This window comes from Xenopus tropicalis, chromosome 1 (genome assembly GCF_000004195.4).
Source record: "Xenopus tropicalis strain Nigerian chromosome 1, UCB_Xtro_10.0, whole genome shotgun sequence".
NCBI classification, from domain to species: Eukaryota; Metazoa; Chordata; class Amphibia; order Anura; family Pipidae; genus Xenopus; species Xenopus tropicalis.
In genome coordinates this window covers 26,928,250-26,953,026 of record NC_030677.2, presented here as the reverse complement: position 1 = coordinate 26,953,026, position 24,777 = coordinate 26,928,250, and the positions used below count along the sequence as shown (strand labels likewise).

At 40.6% G+C, this 24,777-nt stretch overlaps 1 protein-coding gene across 1 annotated transcript; it reads left to right on the top strand.

Annotated features, from left to right (window-relative positions):
- The first annotated feature begins 11,060 nt into the window (after nucleotides 1-11,060).
- On the top strand, nucleotides 11,061-23,967 carry hs3st1 (heparan sulfate-glucosamine 3-sulfotransferase 1). Its single transcript, NM_001011451.2, has 2 exons — nucleotides 11,061-11,147; nucleotides 22,644-23,967. The coding sequence occupies exon 2, from the start codon at nucleotides 22,758-22,760 to the stop codon at nucleotides 23,703-23,705; it is 948 nt and encodes a 315-aa protein (NP_001011451.1). The 5' UTR covers nucleotides 11,061-11,147; nucleotides 22,644-22,757; the 3' UTR covers nucleotides 23,706-23,967.
- The last annotated feature ends 810 nt before the right edge of the window (nucleotides 23,968-24,777 follow it).

The window sequence follows — 24,777 nt, the reverse complement described above, 5'->3', positions numbered from 1 at the left end:
ACACTGCACTTGAAACAAGTATTTCTTCCCCAGAAATGAGCACAAAGCAGCTATTTTGAACTAGCATTTATCTTTCATTTATATCCAGATGAGCTCGCAAACGGCTGGGCAGATCAATTGCTGTAAACACTTGTACATAATCCGTTCATGCCCTGGTGAAATTATTATTAGTATTATTATCCATTGTATAATGCTGACAATTTAGTGCTTTACAGTTCTGCAGAATGGTTAGACCAAAGCAGGACTGTTGCATATTCCAGCAGCAATATACTCTATATTTTTATAGGGACTTAATTCATGCAACTTCTTTCCAACATTACAGCACCCTGATAGTTGCCCTGTTCATTGGACACAACAAGAACCAACAAGACTTACCCATCAAGTAGGAAATAACCAAAGCAAATTTTGCCCCCACTGAGCATTTAGGGTGCAAAGAGGCTGTGAGCCCATAATTTACAGAGACAAAAAAACGAGAGTGTTCAGTTATTATCAGACTTTCTCCAATACAGATCAAGTCTATCCATGGCTTTAGGGCTGTAGCAGACAGGGAGATTAAACTAAGGAGAGGAAACTTCCGCGATTTCGGAAGTTCCGCGGAATTTTGAGGGCGACTAGTCTTCCTGTCTGCCACAGCCCTTAAGGGCTCTGGCACACGGGGAGATTAGTCGCCCGCGGCAAAACTCCCTGCTCGCGGGCGACTAATCTCCCCGAGTTGCCTTCCCCCTGCCATCCCACCGGCGAACATGTAAGTCGCCGGCGGGATGGCAGACGCGGCGGGGCGATTTCGGGAAATCGCCGAAAAAGCCCCGCGAGCAGGGAGTTTTGCCGCGGGCGACTAATCTCCCTGTGTACCAGAGCCCTAAGGGTGAAAACACACAGAGCTACTAGTAGCAGCTACTTGTCACGGCTACTAAAATAGACAATGCTGATCCTTTACTGATAACTGTCTCTACATGTGTTTTAGCAGAGCGGGCGACTAATCTCCCCGAATTGCTATCCCACAGGCGAGGCGATTTGCCGAAATCGCCTGTGCAGCGTGTGCCATCCCACCAGCAACTTAAATTTTCGCCGGTGGGATGGTAGTTCGGGGAGATTAGTCGCCCGTGACAAGGGAGATTTGTCGCGGGCGACTAATCTCCCCGTGTGCCAGAGCCCTAAGAGAGTGAAAAAGTCTACAGCCCTTGCATATATAAATATACCATATGAAAATAACCAATGAGAGCATTGGGGGACACCATAGGCTAAGGGGGAGATTTAACAATCATTTAACTGATCAACGTTCAAACTCAATTTTTTTTCACGATCTGATTTTTTTTTCCTGAATAAACTCCCAAATTCAAATTGTTTCCAAAACTTAAATGTTCAATACTGATTAAGGAATCCAAAACAACACTAATATAAAAACTTTGTCATCCAAAAGCTCAATTTAGAATTCTATGGGAGTTTGTCCCAGGCACAAAATTATTTTTGTAAATTTGCATTTATTTTGAGAAATGTTTTGAGATTTGACGACTTGAAAATGATGGGTAGAATATAAATTTGATGCATTCATTTTTTTTTCATGGTTTAATTCGTTCAAATTTTTTATATAAATACACATTTATTTGGTAAAATTTTAAGTTTACTGGAATTGAAAAAAAAAACTTTAAAACTCTAAAAATCACAAATTTGAAAATTGCTACATAAGCCTTCCCGAGGGGCACTTGGGCCCAGCTGTTAGTATAGTATAGCACTAAGGAAGCAATATTAAGAGTGTCCCATATAGCAGAATTTAACCGTTTATATATAACGTATAGTAAACTTCTCATTTTGGATTTACAACCACAGCATTGTCTCCTGTAACACTAATCACTAAATGATTGCTATTTCTATAGCTCAGCGGTTCTGAAAATAACTCTGCTGCTCCTCCCTTTCCATCTATTAGATATTCCTTGCTAAAGTCGGTATACACCTGGAAAGGATTATTATTTATAACCTACCTGTTCCCAGTAACCTGCGTGTATAGTTTAGCATGTAAGGGTGCAACTTTGCTCTCCATAGCCATGCCCAAAACCTGAAGTGCCACTTGTCTCCTAATGTCTAATGAGTACAGCCCTTGGAACAGTATGAAGTTAAATAGGGTTTTCGAAATTAAACATTTTACGTACTTGACATTGTCTGAACTTGCTGGGCCAATCGGGCCAAGTTGGGCCTCATTTGGCGAACTGGCCTATTACACATTTGCTGTTCAGGTCAGTGAGACTGTCTAATAAATACTAAAACTGACACAAAGTGAAATCAGAGGCAATTAGAAATAGGCATTCACCAAGAGTTTTATGAACTAAAAAAAAAATGTTAAAACTAAATAGTCAGATCTTACACAGAAATTAATCTAAATAAAATGTGCTGGGCAAAGTACCTTTTGTCCTGGCTTCCACCGGGACAAAACATAGAGGAAGCCAGGGTAGGAGAATACACAGTAATATTTCTGCAGAATTTTTTGGCATTTTGCACATTTTCACTCAGTTTTTGAATTTTTCGCCAAAACGGGACAGATAAGCTCATCACTAGAAGTTAAAAGTTGCTCCTCCAATTGCTGCTATAGCAGCCTCTAGCCATCTGGTAAGGTTTCCACTAGATGTTGGAACATTTTTGGAGGGATTTGCTTCCATTCAACCACAATAGCACTAGTGATGTTGGGGATCAGGCCTGGCTCACATCGGCATTCCAATTCTTCCCACAGGGGTTTAATTGGCTTGAGGTTGGGACAGGTACAGGCCACTCATGTCTTCTTCTCCTGTCTCAGCAATCCAGTTCTGTATGAATTTAGTTTGGACACAGGGTTGCTTGTAACAGAAAAAAGGATGATAGTAGGAATAACAAGGATGAAAAAGAGAAGGGCCCAGTGATGTTTATTACAAAGTATAGTAGGCAGTTTGAAGCGATTAAACAGATCAAAAAGTGTCTGCCAGTACTATATGCTGATCAAGGTTTTAAAGCAGTCCGTAATTTGGGGTTTTGGATGGCAGCTAGCCCCCAAGTCTTTATATGCAGAATAAGCAACAAAGTCCCTAGTTACAGCATAGTGGGATGTATAAGTGTGGGGCAAACAGGGTGTGATGTGTGCAGTGGATGCAGCACAACAAACAGATGGTAAAAGAAGTTATATAAACTATAATACCAAGTCAGCGGTTTATCTAATTACTACAAGATGTTCTATAAAGTAAGTTGGCTGTACAGGTATGGGACCTGTTACCCAGAATGCTTAAGGATTAACTATATCTTAGTTGGGATCAAGTTGGGATTCCATACCTGTACCACAAGATCCTTAAAGAAGAGGGGTAGAGAACATTTAAATCTGACCAGGTCAAGGAGTGAGGCAACACCGGTCTCAGGCACTTTGAGGAATGTATTGGCGGCAATACTGAGTATGAGGCTACAGGGAACAGAAAGAGTGACCGTAGGACCTAGTGGGGTGATTTACTATCTAAACTGTTACGTGCAGAAGTTAAGTGGATCTATGAATTTTGTACTAGACAACCCCAAGGACTCAATCTGACGTTCGTTGTTACTTTTGAAAGTGGAAATGTTTTAACCAGTGAGCTGCAACAATGTATTTAACAAAGTGTGTGTTACCATTTCTGTAACATATTATAACTTAATATAACTTTTGATTTAGTAACAGTATGTGGAACAATGTTATGGCAATGAATGGGCACACCAGATAGGTCTGTGGAAGATTTGTTAATTAATTGATTAATTAATATATTAATTGTTGTATTTACAAAAAACATACATATGGTACTTTTATAGGAAGGTGTATGTGTATATATTTCCTGTGCTGGCTAAGGAAAGGGGGTCTCTGGGGAAGAGCACAAAACGCGTTACGAGCTGTACTACATAGTTGTACCAATAATATTGGATGTTTTTAAACACTGTAGCAGCATGTATCCTACCAGGAGTGCACTGCTGAAGCGTGGATTTTGGCCGCAGGGTTATTATCCAACTGAAACTTTCCCTGAAACTTTACCACAAGGAAGGAAGCATGGAATTGTCCAAAATATCAGTGGGGTGGGGTGACACCTGTGTCAGCAAAGTAACAGGCATCAATTACCATCATCAATTACCGTTAATGTGTTTTGACCGCTGCTACAGATAGTTGTACAAAAATCCCCAATTAGACGTTGCACCAAATTTAGTTCCTTTTTATAAGAACAATGCCACCCAATGTATTCTGAACACTGGGGGTGTTTTACAGTCCCTGGAACTAGTGATGATTTGAAGTGATTTGTAGTGTTATTTTTAATTGTGATTCAAAATCGTGAATGTCTAAAAGCCACGTCTGTCCCTGCCTATACTCATAAATTTGTGAATTTATCTAGTGTCTCTTTTATTCATATATATTTGTGTATGTTTAGTGTTAATCTAAAGGGGATCTATGGGCAAACTTGCAGTCAGCTTACCCACAGACCTTCTCTGCACGCTTTCAAATTTTACATTCAATTTTTGTTTTTAATGGTTTCTGAGATATTTACCATTTTAGACAGCTAATACCAGGATTTAAGCTAAGTAGCTCTCTTGTAGAGTTAAACTTTCCGTAACCTGAGGGTTGATTGACTGACTATGCAGAGGGGGCACATAGTCAGTCACATTGCTGACCCATTGACTCAACACCATCTGAATGTTTAGAGATTCATCAATCCTGTGCTATTTCATAAAACTTAAACACCATAAGGTTTGAAAAAAGAATCATTTTTGGACATTAGTCTCTCAGGAGCACTAAAGTACTGCTTTGTATTCTTATCTTTCTGTCACTATAGCTGCCATGTATACTAAATAATAGCAATAGGGCACTGTGCATAGCAACAGCCTAGAGATAACATCTCACCCCATAAAACAACTCATTTAACAGACAGTGAATTAATTCTAAATATTATATCACGGTTACTGATGTGAAAAAGCTGCTGGTAAGCTGGGCCCATGTACATAGGCCAACATAAACACAATGTTCTGATTGGTATGGATGAGTTTGGCCCCGGGATGAGCATTATAAACTCTTGTAATTTTGCCCCACAGGTAATCAGCTAACAAGGAAAGCCAAGAAAATAAATACCATTTGTCACATACATGGTTGCTAGCTTACCTGGAATTTCATGGGTTCCACCTTTCCATTGTGTGGCCAGCTTAGAGTATTCTGATAACATTTATAAAAAGCACAACTCATTTTACACATGTAGCACTGTGAATTCCCCTGCAGTGGAATGCATGAAAACTGCACTGCAGGGAAAATACTAGTATGTATGAGGCCTTATGTAATCAAGCATTACAAGGATAGGTGTCTACAGTTGCCACCTTTACAACCAGCCACATATTGAATCCACATCCTGCATAGTTTATTATCAATTAATTTAGATGCATGCTGCAGATTAACTGATTTATGTGCAGCCATGCAGCATGCATTTATATTAACTGCTAAGTAGCCATGCAGGATGTGGATTCAATATGTGGCCGGTATTCAAGGGATGAGGTGGCAACCCTATGGGGGGCAATATAAGGCAATAATATAGCATGCAGGACTAACATAATATAATCAGACACTAGGGTAGGTAGGACTAATCTAATCAGACTCTAGGACAAGGGGGAAAGTTTATATTATAATAAGGTGGGGCCACTATAAAATAATCAGGCATTAATATAGCAAGTAGGATTAGTATAATCAGGCATTACTAGAATAGGTGAGGCCAGTATAAAATAATAAGGCAATGTAGGCTGTTATCCAGAATACTTGAGACCTTGAGTTTTTCTCTAAAGGATCTTTACATAATTTGGATCTCTGCTAAAAAAACAATTTAAACATTAATTAAACACAATAGTATTGTTTTTCCACCAATAAGGATTCATGCAGCTTAGTGGGTATCAAGTACAAGCTACTTTCTATTATTATAGAGAAAAGGGAAATCATATTTATAAATTATAATTATCTGATTACAATTGAGTCTATGGGAGATTGCCCTCCTGTAATTGTGGTCTTTCTGGAAAACAGGTTTCCGCAATATGGATCCCATAGCTGTACTGTGGAATACAGAATATGAAGCAGACAGGACAGCGCAATATATATACACAGGTGAGTATTTTGGAAGAGTTAAAAGCACAAGATACGCGTATTACTGCCCCAGGGCAGAAGGCACATGGTGCGTATCAGGCTCAGTATGTGTGTTACACACCAGGAACTCCCGGTAACTGCTAGGAACGTTTCCTACATGAGTCACTGGCAGGAAGGAGATTGGGACAGGCAGGATACACTCCTCCTACTGCACCTTCCCCAGGTGAGTGAGTGCTGGGTGGGAGGGGCAGGGTGGGAGAGCAGGTGGCTGTGGGGCCCCGTACATATAAACATGGCGCAGCTGCTGCACTGCCTGCCCCAGATACTGCAACAGATTCAACACAAACCCATGTTCCTCTGTCTGCGATCTGGATTAGGGCCAGGCCTGTACAGCGCTCTGTCACTAACACACTCCTGTACAGTGCTCTGTCACTAACACACTCCTGTACAGCGCTCTGTCACTAACACACTCCTGTACAGCGCTCTGTCACTAACACACTCCTGTACAGCGCTCTGTCACTAACACACTCCTGTACAGCGCTCTGTCACTAACACACTCCTGTACAGCGCTCTGTCACTAACACACTCCTGTAAAGCGCTCTGTCACTAACACACTCCTGTACAGCGCTCTGTCACTAACACACTCCTGTACAGCGCTCTGTCACTAACGCACTCATGTACAGCGCTCTGTCACTAACGCACTCCTGTACAGCGCTCTGTCACTAACGCACTCCTGTACAGCGTTCTGTCACTAACGCACTCCTGTACAGCGCTCTGTCACTAACGCACTCATGTACAGCGCTCTGTCACTAACGCACTCCTGTACAGCGCTCTGTCACTAACGCACTCCTGTACAGCGCTCTGTCACTAACGCACTCCTGTACAGCGCTCTGTCGCTAACGCACTCCTGTACAGCGCTCTGTCACTAACACACTCCTTTACAGCGCTCTGTCGCTAACACACTCCTGTACAGCGCTCTGTAACTAACACACTCCTGTACAGCGCTCTGTCACTAACACACTCCTGTACAGCGCTCTGTCACTAACACACTCCTGTACAGCGCTCTGTCACGAACACACTTCTGTACAGCGCTCTGTCACGAACACACTCCTGTACAGCGCTCTGTCACTAACACACTCCTGTACAGTGCTCTGTCACTAACACACTCCTGTACAGTGCTCTGTCACTAACACACTCCTGTACAGCGCTCTGTCACTAACACACTCCTGTACAGCGCTCTGTCACTAACACACTCCTGTACAGCGCTCTGTCACTAACACACCCCTAGCAATCATTTACACATTCATTCCTTAAATGCTCCATCACACACAGCTACTTAGTAGCAGCTACTTGTCACGGCTACTAAGCACCAGAAAATCGCCTGCCATAGACAATACTGATAATTGCCTCTGCTACAACACACGCAGAGACAGTTATCAGTAAATGACTGTAAATGACAGTAAAAGCACAGTCTGTTTCTGTAGCTGCTACTTGTGTGTCTTTCGGCGCGATTTTGGCAAATCGCGAAGTTACCTCGCGAGGCTTTTTCGGCGATTTGCTGAAATCATGCCGCCACGTGTGCCATCCCACCAGCGACTTATACTTTCGCGGTGGGATGGCAGGTGATGGCAGCTCAGGGGGATTAGTCGCCCGCAAACAGGGAGATTTGTCGTGGGCGACTAATCTCCTCGTGTGCCAGAGCCCTTACACATTTCTTCACTCACACACCCTATACAATGTTTTATCACTCACACACACCTGTACAATGCCAAACACAGAGAGGGGCTAATCAAGTGGTTCTACTGGCCCTGGGCTACCCTTCTTGTTCTTGTGATGGGCTCGCTCTAGCTTGGTGCAGTATTTATTGCAGATACTTGGTTTTAATATTAGAGCTAATTTGCACAAGAGAGAGTTTAGAATTTGCTGTAATGGGGAAGTCACAAAATAGATGTAAATGTGTAACCATAATGTCATCTTATTTGGGGAAATGGGGCAGTATTATCAGGCATTTACTAGCTAATTACAGCAAACTGGCCAATATCTGCCAAGCAGACCCATCTGGGCCAGACCATACTGCCTTCTCAAGAAGCAGCGCTTGCCTTTCCCCAGTCACCCCTTCAGAACCCAGTCAAGGAGTTGTGGCACCCAATGGCAAAGATGGCAGTTCACCACAATGTAAAACACAAAGCCTATTCTGATATTTTTTACTAGACGTGTGTAGCAGTTAGGAATGATGCCAAGTGCAGGTGAATGATCCCACTCCCTCTTATGCCCTTTATCTTTCCCATTATAATAATTCTGATTATTATTTTAGCTCTGCTTCTCTCCATATCTTTCATTCCCTAGCTCCTTTGAGATGATGCAGGTTATACTGTTATACTTCTCTTACGATCATTTCATCTTACAATCTCTTAGCCTGAAGCCTGCTGATTGGAAGATGTTTCGGTGTACATATGGACAGATCTCAGCTGAGCAGAACAAATATGTGCTGCTTACTGTAATGAAATGTATATGAATCTTTCAAATTTAAATTCACCAAATATTTTTTTGACAATGTTAATAGCAAGTTCCCAGCCCATCATTGGCCGGGAAAGCTTTTTATAATTCATTGAAATAGTTCCTATAAAATATATACATGTGCTAGTATCACTTTAAGTTGTATCAGTGTACAAATATATGTAATCACAGAAGGTATGAATAGCTATTTAATGTCACAGTAACAGTTATTTTTGCCTTTGTGTTGCTAGAGGCCTGGCATGTTAATGGTGCTCTCTAGTCATCAGTGAGATAATGAGCCTTGCCAATATTATGCTCTTATTCTATTTTATAGTAAGTTCTAATGAGCAGCCAGTGGGTTGGCCCCAGAATTAGTTCCTTGTCCTACTGATGACATGGGGGGTGCAGTTGGGGACTAGTCTCTAAACACAGTACAGGTATGGGATCCCTTATCGGGAAACCTGTTATCCAGAAAGTTCGGAATTATGGAAAGGCCATCTCCCATAGACTCCATTATAAGCAAATAATTTTAATTTTTAAAAATGATTTCCATTTTTCTCTGTAATAATAAAACAGTACCTGTACTTGATCCCAACTAAGATATAATTACCCCTTATTGGGGGCAGAACAGCCCTATTGGGTTTATTTCATATTTAAAGGATTCCCCTTTCTCTGTAATAATAAAACAGTACTTTGTACTTGATCCCAACTAAGATATAATTACCCCTTATTGGGGTCAGAACAGCCCTATTGGGTTTATTTAATGGTTAAATGATTCCCTTTTCTCTGTAATAATAAAACAGTACCTGTACTTGATCCCAACTAAGATATAATTACCCCTTATTGGGGGCAGAACAGCCCTATTGGGTTTAATTAATGGTTAAATGATTCCCTTTTCTCTGTAATAATAAAACAGTACCTGTACTTGATCCCAACTGAGATATAATTACCCCTTATTGGGGGCAGAACAGCCCTATTGGGTTTATTTAATGGTTAAATGATTCCCTTTTCTCTGTAATAATAAAACAGTACCTGTACTTGATCCCAACTAAGATATAATTACCCCTTATTGGGGGCAGAACAGCCCTATAGGGTTTATTTAATGGTTAAATGATTCCCTTTTCTCTGTAATAATAAAACAGTACCTGTACTTGATCCCAACTAAGATATAATTACCCCTTATTGGGGGCAGAACAGCCTTATTGGGTTTATTTCATGGTTAAATGATTCCCTTTTCTCTGTAATAATAAAACAGTACCTGTACTTGATCTCAACTAAGATATAATTACCCCTTATTGGGGGCAGAACAGTCCTATTGGGTTTATTTCATACTGTATTTAAAGGATTCCCTTTTCTCTGTAATAATAAAACAATACTTTGTACTTGATCCCAACTAAGATATAATTACCCCTTATTGGGGGCAGAACAGCCCTATTGGGTTTATTTAATGGTTAAATGATTCCCTTTTCTATGTAATAATAAAACAGTACCTGTACTTGATCCCAACTGAGATATAATTACCCCTTATTGGGGGCAGAACAGCCCTATTGGGTTTATTTAATGGTTAAATGATTCCCTTTTCTCTGTAATAATAAAACAGTACCTGTACTTGATCCCAACTAAGATATAATTACCCCTTATTGGGGGCAGAACAGCCCTATTGGGTTTATTTAATGTTTAAATGATTTTTAGTAGACAAGTTATGGAGAGAAAGATCCCTTTATCCGGAAAATCCCAGGTCCTGAGCATTCTGGATAACAGGTCCCATACCTGTATATAAACATTTATATCTCTCTCCTGTATCGTGAGGGTGGGGCTGATATAATGTACTAATAATGAGAAAATACAGATTGGAGTAATATTTACACACACAGTACAATACTGTAGCGCTAACAGATGTGACTCAGTGGTTACATGAGTTGTATTAAATATACCTTCTATTGTACCATATAAGAACACAGGAAATCGCCAAGGAGCGCTACTGCGGTGCTCAAATTGTACTTGGACTACAACTCCCAGCATCCTCTCACTTATAGTAAACAGTTAAGACATACTCTCAGCATTAAGGTGTAGTCAGCGGAACATCCGGGGACCCAAGGTTCAGAGACAGGTGTATAAAGGTACAAATAATACTGGTGTCGGACTTCTGACTGAGGAGTCTAACCTGTGGCTCCGGAGCTATTGCTGAACTAAACCTCGTAGTATTTAGGTGACCGTGTGGGGTGTGTTAGTGGGACAGCCTGAGGGCCCATCGTCTGGTTACCGTAACTGGCACCGCTGTGAAGAAGATAGCATTAGGACCCAGCAGAAGACAGCTTGAGAAAAGTGGGCGGGGCCTGTCGGTGACGCAATGCAAGTACTACTTAAAGGCGGGATTGCCGGGAGAGTAACTGGGCATTGGAGTGTGAAAGGGGTTGTAGTGTGTTGGTCCCCTGCCTGCCGGCCGGCTAGTCCCAGTCTCCCTCACTTCTGCTTGTTGGAACCGGATTTGCACTGGGTTTGATTCGGATACTTTCCCTTTCACCATGGGGCACCTATGATGTCTCCGAGATCCAACCTCCCTGTACAGGTAAGTACGGCATTGGCGTAACTCTGTTTTATACTGAGAGTGATAGAGAACTAGGGGCAGGGTTACTACTGTCCCCCCAGGTACCGGTAAGTAGCTCCTTTATAAAATGCAGCTACTGCAGAACTACATGGGGGAAAAGGAGCTGTCAGTCATGGGGCAACTGGGCAACTAAACTCCCCAGATGGGCAAGCTAACATTCAGCAGCCTGCTTAGAGTTTGCTCCCCTGCCCGATGTGGGAGGGCAAGGGTTAAGGTTTAGGTGGGCTTAGCAGACCCCCAGTCTGTGTGTTTATATACCGAACATAAAGTTATTGGCTTTCCCCTCCCAAATAAATACAGATCTGCAAAATGTATCCTGCATGGGCAGCATGTGTGTAAGTGTTATTAGTGTTACTCACCTTATACACTCCAGTGATGGGCATTGCTTGGCAGGCTGGGAGATGCTCATTGCATTGCTTTGGCCAAGGGATACTCGCTTTCTATGTGAATGATGCACAACTATTGCACAGGATGCTGGGAGTTGTAGTTGAAAGGGGATCTAAAACCAATGAAAACCCAAATGCTAAGCACTTTTGCAATTTAATATTCTATTTTAAGCGCTTTCTGAGATATTAGCAGTTTAAGACTGCTTATACCAGGCTTTGAGCTTGCAGCTTTTATTCAGAGTCAAAGCATCCGTGACCGTGGGGTTAGCGGTCTATTCAGACAGCACACTGGGAAATTTGGGTGTTTAACCCAAGCTACTGAGCTGAAAGTCTGATCTACATAGTGGGGACTTTGGGTTTTTAACCCAAGCTACTGAGCTGAAAGTCTGATCTACATAGTGGGTACTTTGGGTTTTTAACCCTAGCTACTGAGCTGAAAGTCTGATATACATAGTGGGGACTTTGGGTTTTTAACCCTAGCTACTGAGCTGAAAGTCTGATATACATAGTGGGGACTTATTCCACATCTTCTAGTTCCTGGGGTCCAGTACCAAGTACAGGTTGGTGTCGTTAATGGATAACTGCCAAATACCTTATCAGGATAAGTGCTTACCCCCCAGGGACCTGTGGGCCTCTTTAGATCTACCAATGTGCATTGACCTTTGCTCTCCGGCAGTGACTGCATCATTGTAACCAAAGGCTTAATTGATTCTTACATTTTGCAGTGGAACAAGTACCCCATTTCATTCTTTGTAAGTGATGACTAGCGAAGCCCTCGGGGGCAATTGTGCTGCTATGCTTTTATTTATTGCTTGGAATTTATTAGAATTAGCCTTTATTCAGCTTCTCTAAATCACTGACTGCAGATTAGGGGTTAAATGCAATTTTGTAAGGAATTTCTAGTTCTAAACCCAGTTTCTAAGCAGGAGGGTTGAATGGTATGTACCATTACGCAGTTGACAGCATTCCATCACTTGTTTTTTTCTGCAGTCCCCATTGGGAAGGGGGGGGAGAGAGCGCGTGAGATGTCATACTGCAAAACTTTGCAAAAAGACACTTTGAGCCTTTGATCAGTATAATATGCACTATAGTGACCCTAGTGACTGGGATGTAGCAGAGCGATGGGTAACTGGGGTTGAGACTATGGAAGGCTTAGGAACTTTGACAGCCGTGACAAATCTGTAGATGCTGTGTTACCACTTTCAATGAAGTGTGAGAGGGGTATGGATCCATGGCTGACTTCACCCTTTTTATTTTTTTTGGTTCTTCATACAGTGCAAGAGCCCCTTCTCCTCCTGACATGTTAATCTGCAGGTTTGTGCAACCTGTTTGTTTTAGAAGTCAGAACCAGCAGTGCATAGAAAACAGCCTGCTTTCAATAGCAATAGATATACAGATCATTTTTAGTAAGTATATTGGAAAGCTGTTTAGAATCTTAATTTTTACTTTTTAATCGGGGCAGTTTGTTGTAGGTTTAGAAGGGACACTGGCTGATCCTCGGGTAAGAGGGGCATTTAGATCCACTTGTTTGATCAAACTGTCCTTTCATGTGTCCTTTGTGCTGATTGGTTGGTAGCAGTTAAATAGTTAAGACCTATGGCCATGGCTGTGCTCCGGTGGAAAACAGGGGGTCAAAATGTGTCTTGCATATCACCACTTCCATAGGGAAACCTGCTGCCCCCAGCTGATGTCTGTTTCTTAGATTAGGACACTAGATTTGTGACTTCATCTAAGGGTCTTGCCGAGTTACAAAAAAAACATAAACTTTGGGTGCAGGTTTCTTCTGCATAACGCATACATAGGGACATAGTCGGCCAGTTTCGAAACTTTAGAGTAAATGTGCTAATCTTCTATGTCTGTGGTCATTCATTTAGACAAAAAAAAAATTCCAGACCCGATCAGTGTAATTTTGGCCACGTAAGGGCATCACATCATACATTCATAGTGTCCCTTTGCAAGCCAATAGGGCTAAATGGATAGGCTTAGCGACCTAGAATGCCTTGTATTAGCCAGTCCCCTCTTGGGGATCCTACTGTTACCATATGTTCAGGTCAGAGCAGCCATGGATATGTTTGTGTGTGTGTGTGTGTGTGTGTATGTATGTATGTATGTATGTATGTGTATGTATATATGTATATATATATATATATATATAATACACATATAAAGCATTTTTTTTTTTCTGGACGTTGCTAATATCAAATGTAATCGTCTGTAGGTCACAAATTGTTGCTGTGCCAAACCGGTTCCCAGTTACTGCTATAGATAGAGGCAAGATGACAGTGTGTCCTTGTCCCACTTTGGCTTTATTTGTAGACACTTGTAATTTTATGTAACCAGTTCCATCCCTTGTTATCCCGCCCTTAACTTTAATTATTACCCGTGTCTTGTAAAGCAGATTGGAACACAAGCACGTGAATCTGCTTTAGTTTCTCCTCCTTCTGTGCATGTTCCACCTGTAAGCTGGGACCCCCCTCGGGATGCATAAGAACCTATTGTAGGGTGAGTGTTTCGCTGAGGCAGGCATTGCCATAGACAAGAAATAAATCTGCACTCATATTAAAGGGTGTGAAGACCTTAGGACTTAATTTAATAAGAAAAAGCAAGATTTACTTTATGAAAACTCTATATAATATGGAAATAAATAAGATGGATTTTCTCGCTGAACTGTATTGTGGGGATAAAAGCTTCTGGAATTTTTTGAGTAGGTCCTTCCAACTGACACAAGGGCACCCACTCAGATTAGAAGAAAGGAGGTTCCAATTTTTTACTGTGATAGTTGTGGGATTCCCTCCCCGAATCAGTCGTACTGGCTGATACATTATATAGCTTCAAGAAGGGCTTGGATGGCTTTTAGCAAGTGAGGAAATACAGGGTTATCGGAGATAGCTCTTACAGGGTTATGGATTCTCATAGTAAAAGTTGATCCAGGGACTGTTCCAGTTGCCATCTTGTAGTCAGGAAGGATTTCCCCCCACCCCTGCAGCGAATTAGAGGCTTCAGATGGGATTTTTTGCCTTCCTCTGGATCATCTAGCAGACGGATCCCCAACCTTTTATACCCATGAGCCACATTCAAATGGAAAAAGTGTTGGGGAGCAACACAAGCATGGAAACAGTTCCTGGGGTACCAAATAAGAGCGGTGATTGGCTATTTGGTAGCCCCTATGTGGACTGCCAGCCTACAGAAGGCTCTGTTTGGCATTATACTTGGTTTTTATGCAACAAAAACTTGTCTCCTTACCAGAAATTCAAAAATAAGCCCCTGCTTTGAGGCCACTGGGAGCAACATCCAATGGGTTGGGGAGCAACATGTTGCTCACAAGCCACTGGTTGGGGAACACTGATCTAGCAGTTAGGCAGGTTATATATAGGCATTATGGATGAATGTGATGGACGTATGTTACTGTGTTACCTTCCCAAAACAGGGATTGTTGCTTAGGTTTTATCTCAACTTGTATAGTGATATACCACAAATCTGTATCGCTATATGTATTCCCCTTTAGTTCTATATTTAAAGAGGCAGAGCAACCTTATAGCAAAGTACTGAGCAGCTAGGATATATATAATATTATATATTTTCCTTGCCTTTGCTTGCCCTTGTTTATTGTTAGCAAGCGTAGAAGTGTTATTTTTTTCCCCTTTACTTTGTCATTCATTTGTACTACAAATGAAGTACAAGGTGGGCAAACCTCTATCAACGTCAGTAGCAATGATGTGGTTCATAGTAGCCCCTTTGCACCCGCGGCATGCCCATATGTGCATCCTCCCAAATGCCTGCTTATCATGAGAGGTGTTAATTAAAGTGTTGATGATTGTGATGAATGCAGCATTTAGAAACCTTTGCAAGTAGGTTTTGTTTACAAGAGGCGCATCTGTTCCACCGGCTGAACGGCAATGCCTTTTTGCCAAGGCTATAAATATATATACGTGAAGTTCCATTCGCATTAGTATGCTTATTCTCTGGGATGTGTTAATTTTGAGAAACCTAGAAAATGTTCAGAGGCCATACCCTTCACTTCTAATTAAAAGCAGTTACTATCCAGCAAATGGGGTGAATGGGCTTATTTCACGGCAGCAGTGCACCAAATCAGATCACCTAACGGGGTAAAGGGAGAAAGTGTACTAACCAATTGGATTTTATATTTAATCTATTCTTACAGCATCTTAAGGGCTAATTGATGATTGGTTCCTTTGGGTTACTTCTCTGCCCTTTATGCTTCTATCAATGTCACTAAAATAAGTTTCCATAGCCAGTTATACTGGAAATCGGCTCTTCTAATAGTAACATTGGAGTAAATAGTTTTCTCTAATTATCATAGCCATGGCAATTATGAGAATGAACAATTTTATATGCAAAGTATATTCTGGCAAGCAGTAACTAATGATACTCTTCCATCCTAGGCAAGAAGCTTGGCTGTGTGAATCCACAGTACTAATATCAATCATTTGAGATGCACAAATATGATAGTGTCACAGACTTCTTCAATCTATTTAGACTTCAAATCAGCCATACCAGAACTTCATTCAGACTTAATCGCAATAGCAGAAATAATCTAGAGGGCAGATATTATAACTATTTTTCCTGCCGCAATCACCAGGGGGGGTTGTACTGATTTGTGAAGCCGCCAAAAGACTTGCATTGTGTCAACTACGTAGAACCGTTGCAGTTAGTAAAATTACCTAAGAAACAAACCGCTGTACTATTAAACTTAATTTTGTTATACGTTCCAACACAGCTTTGGTGTATATTAATTAGGTATAACAGAGCTTTTTACACAAAGGGTTTATGTGCAGAGTGCATTATTTGAAACTGTTAAGTCAATTCTTGTACTTAATTTCTCATAAGAAAGTATAAATGTGAGGAGGATCAAATGGGTTGGAACAGTTTGAATTAATCTTACAGTTTATGGCTTTGCTTATGTTCATTCAGACTGTAAGCTGTACGGGGGCAGGGACCTCCATTCTCTTTTCTTTGTCACTTAGTTCTGTGGAATCTTTAATGCAACTGTACGTTTTGTAATGATTATTATACTGCTGTGCAGCATTACTACGTACATTTAGTAGTACTATATCAACAAAAATATACATAGTTTCTGTGTCCTGCACCTAGGTGGAGCATGAATTTTAAAAAGAAAATCCATGGAAATGCAGAAGCATCAGACATTACCCAAATCAGACTTTCTTCTGTTTCTGAAATTTCTTTTGAACAGATCATTTGCGGAGAAGAACTTAACCCTCAAGAGATGACTTACACTTACCCAGTCTTTACCTTTAAATTCACCTTTAGAATGTTTAAAGAGCCCTGTTCTAAGCACTCTTTCAGGCTTTTTTTCCCCCAAGTCGTGACCCCCGGCGACCACGAAACAGTAACTTTTCTGTAGTATTTTTAGGCCTCTGGAGCAGTCATTCCAGGTTAGCACAACTGATCAATTTCATTCTGACATCTAAATATAGTCTGCTCGCTAGGGCAATTAAAGGATATTACATAAACAAGCTCATATGTAAAACCCTGCTTCATCTAAATAAACCATTTCCATAAAAAAAAATATATATATTTTTTTTTTTAATAGTTTGTCCTATTGGGAAATTCTAAATAGAAAATTGCCATTTTAAAAATTAAGGGCCGCCCCCTGGGATAATAGGATTCACAGTGCACACAAACAAGCCAAGGCACACATACATGCTAGGCCCCATCAGCCAATGAACGGACAGCGTTCTGCCCTTTGCTCCCACACTACTTCCTGTTACAGTTAGAGCTGCATTATTTCCTGTCAGCTGATCTCTGAGGGAGCACACAGCCCATCACTAAATGGCGGCTCAAGGGAAAGGGTGTAAAAGGGCAATATTTACTGATATATATATATATATATATATATTCCAGTTTGGTGAGATTCTTTAATAGTTTATATTATGTTAAGTGACCTATCTGTTGGTTAAGTATTCATTCTGGGGGTATAGTTATCCTTTTAAGATGTAGAATTCAGGTACAATTTACACACCAACCCTGCAAGCAACTCCAAAAAAAAAATTGAAAAAAAATATATATACAATTTCTTGAAAAACTACAGTACTAAGTTTGATTACTTCTTTAATGCTTTAATGGCAGGAAATGCCAGTGAATGTTTAAATACAACTTGGCTCCTGCTGAGGCAAATAACGCCCCTTTTAAACAAGAAGATTAAATCCAATAATGAGAATATGATGGCTTTGAAAAAGAACTTTGTCTCAAATACAAAAGTAATAGTTGCCCTTTAAGTACCTGTTGCTCCTCTGAGTAGCTGGTAACATTTATGTTTTTGGCTGTGTCTCAGGCAGTATTTAGATGACAGACATAAACTTTTGTATCCAATACATATAAAGCTCTTTTCTTGCCCAGTCTATGGCATCCCAGGGACAGTTTATGCAGATATTAGAAACCATTGCTCATGGCTTTAGCCTGTTATTTAGATCCAGTCCGCTTCTGTTTTTGTTTCTTTTCACCAGTTTGACATAATCTAATATAGTGCAGCCAGCATTTCGGCAGCATTGATTGCCTCTGTGCAAAAGGATCCTAAAGACAAAAGAAGCCGTAACAAAAGGGCTGGAAGCTGAATGGCATCGTAGTTGCCTGTCCATTGTCAGGCCATGGAATAAGTACATTCTGTGAGGCTGGGAAACGGGGAAGAATGGGGCTGTCATCTGCAGAGTAACGTGCATATTCTCTGCCCTTCCTTATGTCGCTGTGCCATTGATAGAGCTGGGCCAGTAATTATGTAAATGCATGAAATGGTCAAATTAATAGCTTTGTTTCTTTCTGGCTCCTGTATTTCAAATTATGGCGTATTCCTTTTTGTTAGAGAACAGAATAAAAAAGGCGTGTACCAAACTTCATTTAAGGGGTTGTCCAGCTTTTGAGTTAACTTTTAGTATGGTCTAGAGCAGGGATCCCCAACCTTTTATACACGTGAGCCACATTCAAATGAAAAAAGTGTTGGGGAGCAACACAAGCATGAAAAAGGTTCCTGGGGGTGCCAATAAAGACCTGTCATTGGCTACTTTATAGCCCCAATGTGGACTGGCAGCCTACAGAAGGCTCTGTTTGGCATTATACTTGGTTTTTATGCAACCAAAACTTGCCTCCAAGCCAGGAATTCAAAAATGAGCACTTGCTCTGGGGTCACTGGGAGCAACATCCAAAGGGTTGGGGAGCAACATGTTGCTCACAAGCCACTTGTTGGGGAACACTGGTCTAGAGAGACAATTTGCAATTGGTCTTCATTTTTTCTTGTATGTTTTTCATTATTTCAGTTTTTGTTCGGCAGCTCTCCAGCTTGAGTTTTCAGTAGCTGTTTGGTTGCTAGTATCCAGATTACCTTAGCAACCAGGGTGTGGTGCGAATGAAAGACTGATACATGAATAGGAGAAGCCCTGAACAGAAAAATAAGTAATAAAAAGTAGCTATAACCATTTAACTGTAGCTTCAGAGAACAATAGTTTTTTGGCTCAGGGGTCAGTGATCCCCATTTGAAAGCTGCAAAGTGTTAGAAGAAGCAGGAAAATAATATAATTCAAACACTATGAAAAACAAAAAATGAAGACTAATTGAAAAATTACTTAGAATTAACTTTTTTATATATTATAGAAAGGCTAACTTAAAGGTGAACTACCCCTTTAACTCTAAAAAAAAAAAAAAAAGATTCCTTATTAATGATTATTGGAAAGTTTCTTAGAATGACACAACTTTCCTTGTGGCCTCCCACAGGGAGAAGAGTCATAATCCCCTTACAGGAAGCCAGCGGGGCTGTGTTACTTATTAGCCCAATGGCACAGTTTGGTGAGATGTAGGGGGCAGCTGAGAGCCATTTTGATGAACACTACAGGTATAACCGCAGGGACAGCTCCAACACACACACACACACACAAGACCTTTTTCTTAACAGACACGTCAATGCTGTTAGTTTTATAGAATTGTTAAGTGACTGGGTCTGCTAAAACTGATCTGACTAATCTCTTAGGGACCTCAGATGAATACATGAAATGTATTCCAGCTGCTTCCAAGTTTCCCTAATTCTATCCTTTGACTATTGTTGGACTATGGTATGGCACAAATCCCACCAGGTCTGGACTGGGATTCAAAATAGGCCCTTGCATTTTAGTTACACAGAGGCCCAAACAGCCCCCCAGCAGCCCAATAAATAGTGACTGTGGCGTCTTACAGCAGCCCCTCTGGCATTTGCCTGAACCCATAGATAGATGGACTCCCACCATCTCTTAACCAGTGAAGATCCTACGAGATGTCACCCCTGATCTACTTCTTACTATTGCTTATTTGGTTTTCTGTTATAATTCTGCAAAAATAATTTGTTGGTGCAAACTAATTTGATTCATTCAGTAGTAGCCTGTAAGCACATTCTGTGCTACGCCCCTTCCTGTTTATCCTCTTAACCCCCGTAAACGTATGCCGTTGGCAAACTGTATCTCGTAATTTTTGTTTTTCACTTTTAATTGTTGCCAGAAGGGTTGGCAGCACGGTCTGTCTAAATGAGAAACCAGGCCTTTTTGTTTGTAGATGTAACTCCAGCTCCTGCTAACAAGGTCACCTTTGTGGGAGCGAGTACACTGGTTGGATTTAGTATCTGGAAACTCTAGGTAACGTCTACTGAAGCTGATTTGTGTTTGTGCTTCCAACTCGTGCCAGGGAAATCTGTGGCTGACGTGTTATTATTTAGAGGTAGTCGGACTGACAGCACTCGCTTTATGTTCCGTAAATAAAGTGAATTCTAGGTGGACCATTTTATATACTGCCCTTCCCCTTCTGCCAGCAGAAGATTGGACCAAAGTTTTAAAGCCTTTATAAAGTCTAGTACAGAAGCTTTCTTAGAAATTATATATGTTAGTAATGTTAACAGGGACTTGCTAAAGAACTAGGGCAGGGCAAATAGGAGCACTTGGAAAGGATTGTGGAAGCGACTGTTGGTATCTTCTCTTCTAGTCCCTCTGCAAGAAGCATTTATGCTGCAGGATCAACCGGCTGCAGGGGAAATGTGCCCCCAGGGCATCATCATGTTATAACTGTAGTCAATACAAGATATGAAACAGTCTGTATATTCCTTGCAAGAATCCGTGCTACATTTTAGTTACATAGGGCTGCTGTATGGGGGATATATTATAGCAGGTATATGTACAGTCTATGGGCAATAGCACATGTTCAGATTTTGGGCACTTGGAAACCAGAACAAAACGCCCAGGGACTTTAGTAAAAAAAATTTTGAGGTATTAGTAGTTCTATTACATCTGGATTTGGCCCAGGTAGTAGATGTCTTTTTCTTTTCTGCAGCTTCCGTCATTGTATAGAATGCTCTGGGGTGAAGGGGGGGGGGAAAAGCACACAATAATGTGAGCAGAAAGAGTTTTACAAGATAGGCTGAATGTTGACTTTTCTAATCCGAAAAGCTGCCGCATAATCCATTCTTCCATATTTTCAAGGGGACATCTATTTCCTTAAATGAGTGAGTATTGGTATAATTGCCTATGCAGATTTTTGAAATCCCAATTTAATTGGCAACTGCCCCGTTTCAGGGATCAGAAAAAGCTATTAAAAGTAGAATTAGCTCAGAGCAGCAATCAAAAGATGGAGGATTCAATGAACAGTAGCCGTTTGTGCTAGGCAAGCAGCCAAAGATTATATTTAAGTCCGCCCTCCACTATCTGAAATAGCCTAGCACTTAATACGCATTTAAACAAAATGCATGTGGGTAAGTCAATTCAAATTCAGCATTTATAGTATGCAATTTAAGGGCAGTATAGTGCAGGCACCAGTACTACTGCCTCTCTGCATTTAGCTTGTTTTATTTCCTTAAGGCAATACTATATATAGCAGAAGTATGTGGTCTCTTCTAGTAAAGCTGGCCATACACGGGCCAGTTAGAGCTGCTGACTCGGCCCCTCCAGACCAAGTTGGTAGCTTAAAAAAAAAAATCCAGATAAACAAGGATTGTATCAGCACTTCGACGTGATCCTCTCACAGTTGGTCTCTATAGGAGAGTATCATACCCACAGTAACTATACGTTGATTGACTTTAACTCAAGCTGCTGGGGTTGATGTGGGTTACTTGACCAGTACAAACAATGTCCATGTTACTAGACTTCAAATTGAATGGTGCAGATAGAGATGAAGTTTGAGTGCACCACCCACATATAAAGTGATTTGCAGTTCAACACTAGCGATATTCCAGGTAAGTTGCAAACAAAGTCAAAAGAAAAACCCATACTGGCACCTTCTAACTTAGTGCTTATTGAGAAAGCAGAATTTAGTACTGAATTCTAAAGTACTAAAGTTTTCTTAAAGGGACAGTAACACCAAAAAATGAAAGTGTATAAAAGTAATTACTATATAATGTAATACTGACCTGTACTGGTACAACTGGTGTGTTTTCCTTAGAAAGACTACTATAGTTTATATAATAAAGCTGCTGTGTAGCCACGGGGGCAGCCATTTACAGGGGAAAAGGCACAGGTTACTTAGCAGATAACAGATAAAACCCCATTATATTCTACAAAGCTTATCTGTTATCTGCTTTGTGCCTGTGCCTTTTCTCCTTTTTCCCAGCTTCAATGGCTGCCCCCGTGTTGACACAGCAGCTCATTTATATAAACTATAGTAGCGTTTCTGTTGCAAACTTACCAGTTTTACCAGTGCAGGGCAACTGTACATTATATTTTAATTACTTTAAAACACTTTCAATTTTTGGTGTTACTGTTCCTTTAATTACTTCGTAATCGCTAAGTGGGGAGGTGCCAGCATGGGTTTTGCTTTTGATATTATTAGTTCTGGGGCAAAATGATAACTTAATACTTTAACAAGGGCAAGGGATACAAAGGAATACTTGACACATTCTATTGAAAGATCTGGTTCAATTGGTTTTGCCTTAGAATTATCCTTATCCAATGTCGCTGTCTGTTTTACTGTTGTCCAGTAAGAATAATGAAATCAAACTTTAGATTGGTTAGCAAGGATTGTGTATCATAACTGGGGTCTGTGGAAGCTTATTTGTATATTAATGGGTTTTTTTTGTTTTTTTTCTCTTTAGTGAATCAAATTTGCAAACATTATATTCATAAGGAGGCAGAAGACCCCTCTGTTTACCAACAGTGACATATGGAGGGTCACCATTTTGACTGATTTCAAGTTCAGGACATTTACTATGGCTTCATTCCTTATAGGAATTTGTTTACTCTTCATACAACCTCAACTGGTGCCTTCCAGACCGACCATAAATACAAAGACCTATACCTCCTTTAATCCATTTAATGAAGAACAGAGTAAGAAGGCAACGGTTGAAGGCACTGGACGTGATGTTGTCCATCTCAATGCTACTAGGCAGTACTTACCCCACACTATCATTATCGGTGTCCGTAAGGGGGGTACAAGAGCCCTGCTTGAAATGCTAAGCCTCCATTCTGATATTGCTGCAGCTGAAAATGAAATTCACTTCTTTGACTGGGAAAAACAATACCAGCAAGGTCTGAAGTGGTATCTTAGCCAAATGCCCTTCTCCTACCCTCATCAGCTCACCGTGGAGAAAACACCAGCCTATTTTACATCTCTGGAGGTTCCAGAGAGAATCCACAGAATGAACAGTACTATTAAACTCCTGCTTATATTAAGGGATCCTATTGAGAGAGTATTATCCGACTACACTCAAGTCTTCTATAACCATAAACAGAAGAACAAAACCTATCCACCAGTGGAGGAACTACTTCTCAAGAACAATGAGCTTAACACGGACTACAAAGCCATAAACAGAAGTTTGTATGAGCATTACATGGAACACTGGCTAAAATATTTCCCTCTTGAGAATATTCATATTGTGGACGGGGATAGCCTGATCAGGGATCCCTTTCCTGAAATGCAGAAGGTGGAGCAGTTCCTAAACCTCTCCCCACAAATTAATGCCTCAAACTTTTACTTTAATAAGACGAAGGGCTTCTACTGTTTGAGAGACGGTGGGAGAGATCGGTGTTTGCATGAGTCCAAAGGCAGAGCCCACCCTCAAATAAGCACTTTCCTACTGGGCAAATTGCGGGACTATTTTTATGAGCCCAATAAAAAGTTCTTTGAACTTGTTGGTAGAACACTTGACTGGCTCTGAGCTGAGAACAAATGACATAATGGGAGTTTCAGGGAAACTTGCATATTAAGAAAAGATATTAAACTCTAATTTATTTGTAAATGGAAACCTAAATGACTATGTACAGCACTAGCACAGTATTCTGACTAGTTTATATATATATTTTTTTTTTTTTTTATACGTGTTAAAGATGAAAACGCTTTGTATGGGGTTTTCATTGTTAATAGCTTATTCCAAAATGTATATTTTCTAATATATTTCACTAAATGCACTTATACTTGTGTTTATTTAGTCTGTGATCCGTTATTTGAAAGTATATATCGTCTGCGTTGTATGATAGGAGTAGGTTTGCCAAATACATTTCCCCCCTTACAGCAATCCCATAAACCTAAAACATGCCAAACTGTGCCTAAACTACTATTCTGTACATACATAGTTGGTACATTCCAATGAGAACACCCTTTTTTCTTTTTTGACTGTACAGGGAAAAATTACATTTAGAAAACCTGATATAGTATGTTGTAAAGCTCTTGCAGTTAAAGTCAAATTCTACTTTTCTGAGTGCCAAGAGTCCTCTGGCTCTCTATTTACTTCTCCCACCCCCATACAAATCTTTCATTTTCTGGGGTCCCCTGGCAAGGCCTGACTTTTTTTTTTTTTTTTTTTTTTTTTTTCCATGATGTTGTGCATCTGAAACATACTGCTTACTAGGTTTGGTGGAGAAGAGCCACTCGAGAAGGGACCGGAAGGTAAGTGGGAGTAGCGCAGTAGCCTGCTACCCATATGGGAGATGCTTCAATCAGTAGGTATGGTCTGTAGCTGACCTTAGATCCATGGCACTGTTCTGGTTAGAATGCGCCCCCCCCCCAGTAATGGAATTACAGCTAATTACTACAGTCAAGGTAGAATCTATATTTTTACATTCACACACTGACTTTTTATGACCAGCTGCAATCAGCACAATGGTGTAAGTCATCAACAGATTTCCCCCTGCATTCATTGGCTGATTGAACACAAGGCAGTCATAAAGCATAGCAGTACTTTTATGCACTACAATATTTTATTGACAAACCGGAAACCCTGGGTTAAGATA